The sequence below is a fragment of the Sipha flava genome, unplaced genomic scaffold (assembly GCF_003268045.1).
Source record: "Sipha flava isolate LNK unplaced genomic scaffold, YSA_version1 101_pilon_pilon, whole genome shotgun sequence".
Classification (NCBI taxonomy): domain Eukaryota; kingdom Metazoa; phylum Arthropoda; class Insecta; order Hemiptera; family Aphididae; genus Sipha; species Sipha flava.
In genome coordinates, this window is record NW_020271715.1 from 75,878 (window position 1) to 90,242 (window position 14,365).

Consider the following 14,365-nt stretch of genomic DNA (forward strand, 5'->3'; position numbering starts at 1 on the left):
GTTAATCCTATATCTTGATCGACGACACATTTATAAACTAAAAATATATTTTATTCCTTCAAAATGTTTTAAGTCCGTTTTATCGAAACACCTGTTAAAAAATATATATATTCGAGTAGCTACGAATTCATACATTCAATGTAAGTAACTAGAACAATCAAATTACAAAATTTAAAACACCTATTATAAACCTCTAAATGGAAGTAAAAAATATATATGGTATACATACAAAATAACTGTATAGCAATAACGTTCTAATATTCAAAAACTTATTATATTATTAGGTATATCATAACTTTTCTTGATTTATTTTAAGTAAATGAATATATAGTGACATAAAATTCAATATTTTTAGTAATTTTTTTTTTTTGTTTGCTATGATAGCCAATTTGTTATTTTTTCTTGTGATTAATTACTATAAAATTAGGTTTTTTATTAATTTTAACTTCAAAAAACGGTCGTTCAGCTGTAGCTATAAATACAGATATAATTAATATAATACTCTTAACGCTGCAAAAATACTCCCAATACCAAATAAAAAATTAAAATAATTATAAAATTATTTCAATTATTTAAATCATCTACTTACAAAAAAAGTTCTCTGGTCAAGAATTGGAAAAAAAATACTAGTTTTTTAAATTATCTCCACTAGTAGAATTAAATGATGCACTAAAACTTTCATAATCAAAAATGTTTTTCTATTAACAGTTCTTCTGCTCAATAACTTTAGATCGGAAACAATTTATCATTTAAAAATGATTTATGAAAACGCGAGGCCTGCAAATGCAGCGCTAAGCGCGATGCCCGGAGTCAAGACCCTGTTCGTTCTGCCTGAGGGATGGTCCTGCATACCACGTATGTAAAGATAACATTGTACATTAAATGTGTAATATTATTTTTTTTTCAAAAATAATTTTTCGGCATTAAGCACACATCGCAGTGTTCATTTGTATTTAAACATTAAGTACAAAAAGTACATTTTTCACTAAGCAATTACTATAAATTATTATTTATAATTATCATTATCTAAATTAAAATTTCATATTAAAAAAAATTATAATTATAATAGTTTGAAAATTAAAATTTACCGTTTCGCAATTAAATAAAATATGCAAAACAAATTAATATCATTAGCCCGAGTGTAATTTTTGTTAAAATCATGTTGTACTTTTTATAGCTTTGACAAAATGTTTTATTTAAGCTCGATGATGAAAATTAATGAACACATTGTTTACAACGAAAAATTGTTAAACACATAACAATGGAGGCAAAAAATAAATAAAATAATGCGATCTAAATGTTATTAGAAAAAATAAAATATTCAAAATACTTTGATTAATTAGGCTATATATATATATATATATATATATAAATTGTACTTGATCGGTATTCTGGTATTAATAACAATTTTAGTATTCGAATCGTTTTTCAGATGAAAAATAGATAAAAACTAATTACATATTTCAGCTATACCATATCCGTATATATATATATATATGTGTATATGTATATACTATATGTATATGATACATATGGTATAGGCGTATAGTGAAATCGAGCTACACCCAGTAAACTCTATGGTACAATCATGAAAAATCTATTTTGTTTAAGAGTAAAACGTAATATGTTATATATATATATATCGGTGAACTTATAATATTATTATAAGTCACCGATACCCGCAGTAGTTTGTGTGATAAAGGTTTTTGATTTTTATATTCGTGTCTGGATAAGTGACTGGAGCCTGAAGAAATGGACGAATTCGGGTTGAACAAACGTCGCTATTCCGACATACTGTACTGTCATTCGGTTTTTCGAACCTAATTTTATGCATAAATTATGTAAACATAATATTATGGGTGCATATTTTGTCCACATTTTAGCCGTTACCCGTGGACTGTTCGGCATACACGTTATGTGTTATACCGCTTAGCCGTATCGGCGGAAAACGATGTCGGGTAGTACGTACACCCATCGATTTTACATTATTTTCAACGGAAATATAAGAGTTCATGTACACGAAATGATATACCAAAATAAGTAGGTACATCTTCGACCTTGCGGTATTTTTTTTTACAGTAATGTATGCAATGTAGTTGCAGAAGGTTTTTATGCAACAAATAAACAAACATTTTTGTCAATTGCACCGGATATTGTATATTTAGCGATAACAAAGAATCGTATTTTTTTAACTGACCATATGGTTTTTGGAACAGATGTCGGCTGTTCTGAGCAAGTACATCACTTGTGCACCCCCACCCCCAAAAACACCTGCGGCTCGATGTACGCGATAAACCGTGTCGCCGATACCCCTAGTGCTGTCGCGCAGTATATCAGTGCATTTATAAAACACTCTAGCTGCGATAAGTTATTCAAATGGCCTATTGTGCGCATGGTGCATTAATAATAATAAAAACGAATTTATTCAACTTACCCCCATTGCGCCTTCGGGTCCTCGTGCTCCAACTGGTCCTGGTGGTCCTGGTTCTCCCGGCTCGCCCTAAAAATAAAGGCATGATACATGAAGCGGTCGTACAATCGATGTTGATTGGACGTGCATAGGGGACCAGATTTGTAAACATATGAGAAAAAATCAAAAATTATAAACCCGATCTGACGAAATCAGACGGATAAATCGATGAAATATTAGACCGGAAACGATTTGTCAGCGTGTACTACGTACCAATACTGCAGTATACTATCGTTAAAAATGCATATAAAAGCGTTCGTAATATGATATACGAACATGTAAATCGCAGAAAATATATAAAATGCGAACGAGCATGAATACTGTGATTATTATAACGCTCCTTTGTGCACTTTTTTTTTTTTTTTAACACAGATAGAACGAGAATTATATTTTTAATTTTTTTTCGTGTAGGTATTTACAAATCAGTTCCCGACTCGCAACGTATAGCGTGTCCATAAAATCGTATTATTTCGAAAATGGATATCCTTAAGTTTCGGAAGAGAAAAAAAATCTGTACTATATATACTACGCGATGATGTTACATCCTGGTCGTGCAATTGACCGAAAATGAAGAACTATAGTTAAAATCTGTGGCTGAATGAACATGCACGTTGTAATGTCGTACTCACCTTAACCATGACTATGCTTTCTGCCGATATGTTGTGTCCACGTTCTTGTAGACCCTATAAATCAACCAGCCACCAACTACCATGAATAAGAAAAAAAAAACAAAGCGTTTCATGCAAAATAAAATAAAATGGACCTAAGAGGACGGTAAAGGACGAGGGAGTGAAAAAAAAATCGTATTACGGGATTATAATCGTTCGCTCTAACGCAGTAAAATAGAAACGCTCATTAAAGGTGTTATAAATCATTTTGCCATAATAACGACAGTGGATACATCGTAAATTTACATACGGCGACCATTAAAACGTACGAGACGTGAAGAAAAGTAAGTTGATGCGAACGTTGACTGAAAATAGTATAATGAAGATTTTTAAAGGGAAAAAAACGTTAAAATATTACGAGTGTAGTGTTATTCCGTAAGGAAAGAAAAATATTTCTTAGCGTAACGAACACGATAATATTCGAAACCGGTGATATTCTTAAAAAGGCGGCACATAGGTTATTTGTAAAGGTTATCTGAAGTACATCAAGCGAATTTAAATTCGTTTACGCACGGTACGTGTACAGATCAAATAGCTAAACTGTCCGCAACATTGGTTAACAAAAATAATACGAACAGAAAAAAAACATTACATCCGGCCGTGAGATAGAAATACTAAAAGTATTATAGAATTCAGTTACGCGATATAAATGTTATCCGGAATGTACTGTGAAGAAGATAGCATGAGATATTATTATATTTTTCTAAGAAAAATGACCTTTTTGCATACGCGAGTTCTTGGTTATTTTTTTGTATCTATATTTTATTCTATATCGTCCTTTTCCAAACCACTGATTTTCTAAAATACCGCTAGGGGATGAAAAAGAAAAAAGAAAAGAGTTGAAAAGAAAAATAATAATAACAATAATATTATAATCGCTGCACACGAGTAAATCTACTACTGCAAAAGATAAAAATAAATGACGAAAGAGGAAAAAATAATAAAAAACAAAATAAAGAAGTTTATCTACGAAAAAAAAACACCAAAAACAGAAAGAAATGAAAAAAAAAAAATCCTAAATCGAAATAGTTCACCTTTACGGCTACGATCTCTGCGTATCCGAGAGTACCTCCTCTCAGCGTCGTTACAGACCGTTTACTGCTGCTTCCCTGTAATAATTGGTTTGTTACGTCATGTTTGTAAAGCAAAAAGATATGGTCCAAAAATAAAATCTTTTGTATTTATATATTGTATGAGTTCAGTTCGCGCATGGTATGTGAAATAATATAAAGAAAGAAGAAAGTTAAATAAAAATAAGAAACATGTCCGCGTCGTCCGATATATTACACTGCTTGGCCGCGGTAAACCCCTCCATAAAGACCAGCTGAATTATATACATATATATACGCACACACACTTATATATATACATATTTATGTATAATATATTGGACCCTTTATATGCTTTTATCGCGTACATACGAAATATTCATATAAAAAAACTGGATACGTATTCTGAATAGAAACCTTTTTCTTCACGAATACACCCGTGTGTGCATGTACGTATAAGTACGTGTTCCGAAAACAGGTCAAAGTTACGACCGGATTGTAGTAAAAGTGAAAAAATTAAACGGCCAACGAGAGGAAACAGGAAAATAAGTTATGGTGAAAAACATCATCTGCTCATTATTATCATTATGGCTGTAACTATATATATGATATCGTTACAATATTATTATTATTTTTTACCTTGACCGCTGCGTAGATGTCGAAATTTGGTGCACTGGAATCTCCTTTCTGTCCTTTGTCACCCGGATGGCCCTGCAGTACATGAAAACGATTTGATGTGAAAAATGCCATTTAAAACAACTCGACGGTCATTAATGATTTAAATATATATATTATATTAAATTCGCATTAATATGTGTGTACACAATGCCCCACAGCACTTTAGCTGTTTTACCACAACGGCCGAGCGATGCGCGTACAATGGGTCATCACCCGTTGGGGTGACAGTATTGTGTGCGTGTATTACACACGAGGTAGATACGGCGGACATGGCGGAAAAATTATGGCCAATTCAAAAGGGTTGCATAAGAGGTTTAAAAAAAAAATTGTAAATACGTGTACGTAATATGAATACCATCGTAAAGTACGGAATTTGTACATGTAAACACATACTTTCGGCGTGCTTTTACGATAATTCAACGGTCACGTTAATCTACTCGACAGCTTTGTTCTTGTGATAATGATCGAGTAAAATGTTTTGTAATGCGTGACCGTTGCCGATGGAAAATGTTTAACGTGACATATGTGTCCGAATCTGATATCGGTTTGGTTTCGCGGGAAACATCAGGCGCACTTCCCGAACGCCTCACTGCACGTACCAATGTCGGTCTGGTTCATTATTGGGCTTCCGGCAAAAAATGCACAATGGGTCTCTAAACAACATAATATTGGAGTGAGATTCAATAGGTAAAATGGTAAATGCCCCATTTTCCAACCTCCTTTCCCCTCAGAAAAATAGACGCCACCAGTTCACTTGTATAATAAAATAAAACATATCTATGCCGGACCCCATGTAAGATTCCATAGAATAAGATACATTATTACAATGACAGTTATGAATAAATTTAAAAAACAAATATTATATGATAATATCGTTTTTTTGTTACAAAGAATACATTTATAATCCACTTTCAACTCTAATAAGTAATCTCTCGAAATAGCTTGACCCGCAGTTCTCCAACCATGGATCCATTCTTGATTGGGCCCCTATTTTAAGAATAAATCTCAGGGTCCTTAGCGATTGCCGAGAATCCCCAGGTGGATCAGACCGACACTGCACGTACGTCCGCGTGTCTGTCGGTGGTCGGACGAAAATGTGGGCGACGCCGCGCGAAAAGACGAAACGCTACGAAAGTGAACGCGACGCGATCGTAAAACGTTCGTTTCATCCCATATCAAAATGTTATTACCATCCGTGTACACGTAAACGATTGTACTCGTGCGTGCGTGTGCGTGTAAATCAAAAACAATAATAATATATTATAATTATTATTATAATCCTGTGTCCGGTGACAAAACGGGTTTCCAGTGCCCTAAAAAGGAATCGTGCAACCCACGCGCACGGAAACACGGGTCAGCGGCAATGATTAAGTAAACATCTTGCAGCGCGACTGAAATAAACGTCTAAATCGATACGTACGTTCTTGCATTGTGATTTAAACGCGCATCAGTGAAACTTTAATTATAATAAAATCTTGATTGTTCATTTTCTCTTCGGTATCATTACAATATTGTATTAGATGGATAAATCATTATTAATTATTGAGCACTGCAGCTGTGTTCAACACGATTACGATAATAATAAAAATATGAAAATAAATTGATATTATTATTTTCAAATTTATTTATAATATATATATATATATATATATATATATATAAATAAATAAATATATATATATATATACTATTATTAAATAGATATATAACACGTAACTGAGCACTTAACAATTTATTACCGCATCGATGATTAAAATAAAACGTTTATAAATCAAATATACATTCAGACGTTTAATGTGACGTGGGCGAATATATTTTTATATTTAATGAATTCTGTCATAGAATCACACCGAATTAAAAAATTTGAGAGAGAGAATTTGATGCTTTGTTGAAAATGTAGAAATACATTTCCATCGAACACTATCCATGCCTACCGTAATACAAGAGCCATTTATAATTAGTGGCGATGTGAACCGTGTTTTCTAACGAAAAAATAGAATTTTTAAGTAAAGGTATACTACCCACTCAGCAATTATTCCCTTTCAGTCATCGCCTCTTTCTCTACCATAACAATACTAAGCATGCACCTGTCTGGAATATAATTGAACGCAAGTGAAGGATAAAGAAAATCTTTAGTTGGACACAAATTTGAATATTATGGAGTAAAATGTACGCGCGCGTTAAAAATGTATTTTGAATTGATTAATTTTATTTATAAAATTGGATAATTAACCGACTAGAATATGGAAACTTGAATATTATACCGTATTAAATAAAAAATCTATTATATTATGTAACCGCAATGACGCCGTTTGATAATAATGGTCCTCCAAGGTTTTGCGTATACGTTTGGGTTCACACGGAGATTTCAGTTCAAGAAATTATTATTTTTCTTCGGTTACACGTTCACGATCGCAAAATATGCATTTCATGATGTAAAAGTGTGTTATGATTATTTGTGTAAAATTTTAGAGTAAGATTTGAAACTTAACACAAAATATCAAAACAATAGCTATGGAATATAATACTCGTATTTCATCAAATACAACGTGAGAATAATTACGATAATATCTACACTGCATGCAGATACATTGGTACATAGATACGTCCCATGGCTACTGAATTCAATCGATATAAGAATTCCCGTATACTAACCAATATTGGTCATTTGATAACTATGTCAAAATAAATAATTAAAATGTGATCAATAGTAGACTATGTTCTACATCAGTAAACATCTACTGTAGTATAGTTTCTACAAACGTAATGATCTTTGGGAATACTTTCGTGTTTGGCCGTGGATCGGAGTATGGGAAACAAGTTAAAATTGTATTCATAAATCAATAATATACGTAATACGGTAAATATTAGATATAAAAATGCATTAAATCGAATATGAATGTATGAATAACTTAAACCCATTTGGGCGGTACAAGTTGGCATATACGTATACTTTAAATATTAAAAATAAACGTTATTGCGTACGAAACTTTTTAGAATGTTTCACATATTACACGAGACGCCTCCCATTAATATTTTGAAAATATTTAATTTAACAAACAATTTATTGTTCTGATATTGTAAATTATTCGACTCTTTATAATACTTTATATAATATAACCAACATCGCCTATAGTACATCATTAAACTTATAGAAAAAAAAAATTGACTTATGTTATAAACAAAAACATCTGTCTTTGGCGGTGTCATTGTATTGGATTTTTTCTAGAAATCGTAATAAAAATATTTCTCGTAAACACTCGTCACGAATACATTATATTAAAATAATAAGACGTTTTGCGAGTCATTCTAGCCATATCAATATCACCAATAGTACCCTAACCTTTTCGACTATAACTGTAAAGTAATGTGATAATCAAAATGTTTTTAACGCCAAAGAAACATTTGGGAGTTTATACGATCGTGGTTAGAATCAAAAACTCATTATCATTTTTAAAGAAATTTGTTCTGCAGTAGACTTCAGTGCTAGAATGATACTTTTACCTAATTTGCATCATTCAACTGTTCCCATCTTGTAACACTTCTTAAGATGGTTCTGGGTTACCGTCTTATTTTACATCCAAATCTTTCTCTACAAATTTCAAATTTTTTATTCCAAACCCCTTTTCGAGAAGTCTGCTCTATTAGCTTCCACGATATCCAGTACTGCTTTAACCCTTTTCTTTCCCCGTTACACGTGTTCAAACCACTGAAACTCATTTAATCTCTTACGTAGCTGCAAAGTCGTTCTCGTTATTGTAATCATTAATTATACATTTCCTTCCTAGCATAGTACCTTTAGGTCTACTAGGTTGGCTTTTTGGCTTACATAAAATATAGTTCTACTAACACGGGAGCCACCCATGTCGAGGACTATGTTATCGATATTTAACGTGGTCTTGCATAAGTCTAATTATTTATTTATTTTATTTTATTTTTTTCGTAAAACTATTTTAGTCTTAGAATGAGTAAAAACATACTATTTATTATCACCAATGTAACAATAACATTGCAGTACGCGCAAAAGTTGGCCTCGTCCACACGTCGTCGCAGAACACGCAAAATATTATAGATCCGGTATGAGTTTCGGCGATACCACCACGTTGCGCGCGCCATATGTGACAATTGTTATTGCAAAGAGATGGCGAAAAAACGAACGCGGACGTAAAGGACCGGAAAACGAATAAAGAAAACTCGGGAAAACCAATGACAACAATGTCCGGACGTCAAAAAAATTGTGGATCCAGCCGACGACCATATCATTTAGTCGTGACGCACATCGTCGGACCTACTCCGAATGATGACGACGCCGCACCGTCTCCAAAAATCCATTACCGCGATGAGGTTCAAAGCACACCCTCTACCCTCTCTTCCATTTACCGACCCTGATGGTTAGGCAGCAGCAGTCGACACGCAGAGAGGTCGTGCACCTATACCATAATATATACGTCGTGCGTGTTGTAAACTTAGAGTAGATTTTTACTAAACTTTTTACCAGTAGCTACCGTCGTCAACAACAATGGGACTGCTGTACCTTTAGTATCGTTTGAAAACCATGGCTCCGGAATCTACAGCATTAGCTGATTACATTATGAAATACAGTTTAAAAAATAAAGCTAATGCAAATGTGTTGTACGTAACATGGAAATTTAAAAAATGCAATTATAAAATATACTCCGTCTTTTTGCGTATTTATAGGACTGTATTTGTATTACTGCTATTCTCTAGTTTTCTCTAGTACGCTAAGTCTTTCGCCGCAGAAAAATCGTTAATAGAATGGAAAAACAAAAACAGACGTCGGATTGCTTCTGTTGCTATTCTTCGTGTTTCAGCGGTATTATAATGATACTATAAAAAGCTTTCCAAAAAATTTTCAGGCCTTAGAACAGCGCATGTACATACATGAATGATTTTCAACAGTACAAAAACTTGAGCATCATCAGTAAACGATAACAATAGCATTACAACAAGTTTTTTCGACCAAGGGTCGTATTTAGACATACTTGTGGGGGGGGGAGGTGACTAAAATTTTTCTTTAATTCAGGCTTAAAATTTACAAGTTAAATTTTTGATAATATTTAAATTTGGCGAATCCTTAATATTTGTGGTTTTTTTTTTTTTTTATTTGAGGATCCACTTAGAATAGACTTTTGTGTAGTTCTCTTTTAACACCTGTCTGTGTTTTGAAAGTAACGCTTGTGTTTTATTTGATTTTTCATCAAGTATGGACTTCACAAAAAGCCCAATTCAGTATTCACAGTCACGCGTAATTTAATTCCGTTATAAAATAATCCACATAAAAAAAATTTAAAATTTGTATCTTACGTATAATCGATTCCTTAAATACGGATTCAGGGGGGTAGGCGATCACCCCCTTCGACTCCCCCTAAAATACGCCCCTGTGTTTGACTGCGTAAGAAGTCTATAGCCACGTGATCGAACCCGGACGGAAACTACGCCATCCGTCCGGTTGTCACTGCACGCATCGAATTCGATCGTTCAGGGACAGTTGTGCTGAGTTTACGTTATCGCGCGCGTCTGACTTTTTTTTAATTATTTGTTTGGCTTATTCTGGGCCATTCAGACACATCGCCGCTTCCACTATGCCTCGCAATGCCTCTCTATCCAATTTTCTTGTTTCTCCATCCCTGATTCCTTGGTGTTTCAGATCTTCTTTGACATCTTCTTTTTCTTTTTTTTTCTTTCGCGTCCAACTATTACCACACTCGTAAACGTTTCGTCGACGGTGCACGAAAAAACTGTACGTGAGTGCAATGCCGTCTTTACCCCAGGACCAAGTGTGATCTACGGGACTCCGAAAAATATAATCCATATCATAACGTCCGTAACATAGCGAAAACTCGACTGGTCAGCCTTGTATAATAAACGACGTTGAACAAAATTCAACTGGAAATCAAAACGCTCCATGAACAGCGACCTATCGACAATATTTTTCCGCCCATATGTTGGGACGCTGCAGCATGATCGGTAATCTCAGGTTTGTGTCAGCGAATATTATATCTGTTCCAGAAAGTACATTTTTTTTTTTTAAATGGCTACGCTTTTTAGGCGCACGCATTTCTCGTTTCGGCCGAGTCAAAGTTCGACCCCGCGTATAAGAAACACGTGCGTCGTGTCATCTTAATGTTACACGATTTACAATTATTGTTATATCTGTCGGCAACACTCATGTAAAGTTTTTAACGGACTATTCTAGTTAATTTATACACGTATATGCGTCTAAGGTCGACCGTGTACAGTGTTGATGTTAATTGTGTGTTTAGTAAAGACACGCTGTTCGGTTTCGAAACTCTTTTGGCCGTATACTAATGAACACTAAAAGCTAATGTACATGGTAATTTAACGTGTTCAAAATCAACGGTTATAACCCGTGTCTCGATAAACACTTCTGATTCGGACGGCTCTTGGTTTGTACACAACAACGCGGTAACGACGTAAGCGCGCGATCATCAATTAGCTTGTTTGTACGCGATCGTTCTCGAGCGTTTTTCTTTTCTATTCTTTTTTGTCCCCGAACAACAGCGGGCGACAAACAACCACCCAGCGGCACAACTAGGTTGTAACCCCCTTGCCGGAAATTTTTCTGAGGTTTTTACGAAAAAAAAAATGGTTTATCTTGAAAACACGAAACGGCTGATTTATATGAAATATGAAAATTATTCGTATTATAATTGATAACAATAATAATATGGAACGTTTTGTAACGTTCCGTTCAACTTTAAAACATCAATAACCTTGCTACTACGATAGTCTCTCGATAGTCGATTGTATAATACTTTTTTTTGTTGTACTACAATATGAAATAGAAGTTAAACAGTTTAATATGTAATTTAAATATTTTACTCATAAACCTTACTTAATCTTACTTCCTTATCCCCACCAAACACCTGCAGAAAATGCTTATTTTTTCCAAATTTACAAATATAGTATAAATAAATATTGTGTAAAAAACACAACCGTACACTGGTTTTGTTCTTTTCAATCCAATATTATTTTTTCCTCCCGGATGATTTATATTATATTGTTATACATACCGAGTGAAATCAATGACATTGAATTTTTAAAAATTCGGATCGCACGTCACGAAGACGAAAGTACTGCAGTACCTTTGGCTAGAAGGTGGGTGCGGTACGGGATGTGTGTTATATGCACAGCACGTGGTTTTCGGTACGGGAAAAACTAGTAAGATATTTTTGTTTGCGCGATAAAACGCGTTAGCAAGCAAAACTACGAACGATACGAGACTTGTCTCTTACGCGAGAAATAATACGCATCCAACATATATTTATATATCGTAAAATTATTACCTACTTAACAATAGTAATAATGATAATAACGTGAATCACGTAAATCACGCGTTACGGTGGCGAAGAGAACATCGATTCGTTCCCGTTTCCGACACGTAGCTGCTGCACGACTCCGTCGATCGACAGCACCTGTTACGCACTTGTATACTTGTATACACAGGGGTACGGTGTACAAGTTATGACGTGCGTATTTATACAGATTATACGGGAACGCACTTACGACGGGGATGCGAGTGTACGGGGTGTATTAAAAATGAATCGGTTCGTATTTATAATGGGTCTCTTTGATGTTACCGGATGCTGCTGCTGTTGCTGCTGCTGCTGCTACTGATGTTGCTCCGGGTCGCTTCCACGAGGTCGAAAATAAAAACCTCTGGTTATAATGGCCACCATTTCCACGCCATTATACCCGAACGCAAATTAGTCGGAAACGCGTACGATTTATACTGGGTCTAAGCCCAGCGGATCGTACGTATGTGCCGCCGTAAAGTGTATACAATCGTGTTTCGACGGTCGGGGTGGCTGGTTAGACACCTACGGGGTGCGCGCGTGTTTTCGACCACCGCGCGCGTTTCGAAAAACATAATACCGTTGAACATGATCGCGGTTAAAATTGTTACGTTGTAATACCCGTACATGTGTAAAAAAAAAGGATAGCGATAATAGCGAAAGATTTTGCGACATTTTCTTTATGGTGCATCACACGCAACGCGCATTTTGTACCATTGAGATAAAAGAAAAAAAATGTACACGCCCGAATTGTTTGTCGCCCGTCGTATCCTACAATCGATTCAAATCGTGAAATATTATAATACAACGTAGTGCTTTGAAAAACCAAGATAAATTACTTTTAAGTACGGTAATAATTTACTGTGAGTTGCGTTGTGTAGCTATAGGTATACTCACCGCGGTATCCTACGTGAACCCGTAAATGACGTAATTTTTATACCCAGACATTGTCTCGTCACGATATCTCTCGGGGGCAGGTAAAACAGCAAAAGGGTCATGTGTACACATATTATTAAAAATAATTTCTTTATTATAAATGACTTACGACGTCGCCTTTCGGTCCGTCCAGTCCGATGGGTCCCTATAAAAACAAGAGAAACAAAAAAAAATATACATATAAATAAATATTAGTCAATAATCGGATTATAATAAATGTTAAATATATTTAATAGTTATGAGCATTATGGCATGTGTACACGACTCGGTGCGGGCGGTGGTCGTTTGGACGAAGGTAATAATTTTGACCAAAAAAATAATAGTCCGTCTCGGCGAGTGAAATTATTTTTACCTGTTCTAAGTAAAAATCTGATGACAGATGCGGATGATATTATTGCTAAAAAAAAATAAAGATTGAATACAAGAAACATGGAATAAATATAAAAGAGGGGATATTAACCAATTAAAATACACAAAATGTTTAGGTGTAAAATATCAGACCAATAGATTGCTTTGAAAACTATTAATAAGTATACTATCTATAATTTTATTTTATTATTTTAATTTTTTGACTGTAGATTATTTCCTACTTATATATAATAATATTATCAATATTCATATTAATATTTTTTTTTTAAATATAACTTATTTTTAATTATTTATATTTTATATAATTTTGTTTAATTAATTGTTAAGTTTATAAGCATTTTTATACCATCCAAACGATATTTTTAGTTAAATAATCCTCGCCCAAACGGTATATATCTATTCATCTAAAAGGTGTATATTTATTCGCCCAAACAGACTATATTTTGGGTCGATTCGCCCAAACGGTGTACGCCCCTCGGTGCAGTGCGTTTAAGTTAAAGGTATACACGTAGAGCGTTTAGTATATTATACTTAATGACATACGAGTAAATAAGTAAGAAGTATTATATATAATAATAAAATATATAATATTTATGAAGAATGCTAAAATTTAGATCCGCATGCGGTTAAATCGGGTGTTAAGCACATGCACGAGATAGTGTAAGTTAGTGAGTGTTTGTGTTTGTGTATGTGTGCAAGCGTGGATTTATGCATAAACGTGCTTAAGGGAGAGGGACAGGTAAATGCATCACCTGAGATTTACAATAATTTGGGTCCGAATATTGATGACTTTTGAGTATGTATTTATTTTATACAGTCTTATTCGACATTTTCAGGTTATTTTTAATTTAAATTTAA

General features: G+C 34.1%; 1 protein-coding gene across 3 annotated transcripts in view; it reads right to left on the reverse strand.

The window, feature by feature from the left end:
* Positions 1-14,365, reverse strand: part of LOC112681176 (collagen alpha chain CG42342) — a 106,841-nt gene that overhangs the window by 35,114 nt on the left and 57,362 nt on the right. For 2 of the 3 annotated variants that reach the window (XM_025551439.1, XM_025551446.1), the window contains exons 5-9: positions 13,248-13,283; positions 4,827-4,898; positions 4,173-4,247; positions 3,100-3,153; positions 2,435-2,500 (exon numbers count right to left, since the gene is read on the reverse strand). In XM_025551439.1, the coding sequence (XP_025407224.1) occupies positions 2,435-2,500; positions 3,100-3,153; positions 4,173-4,247; positions 4,827-4,898; positions 13,248-13,283 (303 nt within the window). The remainder of the gene's footprint in view (positions 1-2,434; positions 2,501-3,099; positions 3,154-4,172; positions 4,248-4,826; positions 4,899-13,247; positions 13,284-14,365) is intronic. The other variant, XM_025551452.1, reaches the window with a different exon arrangement.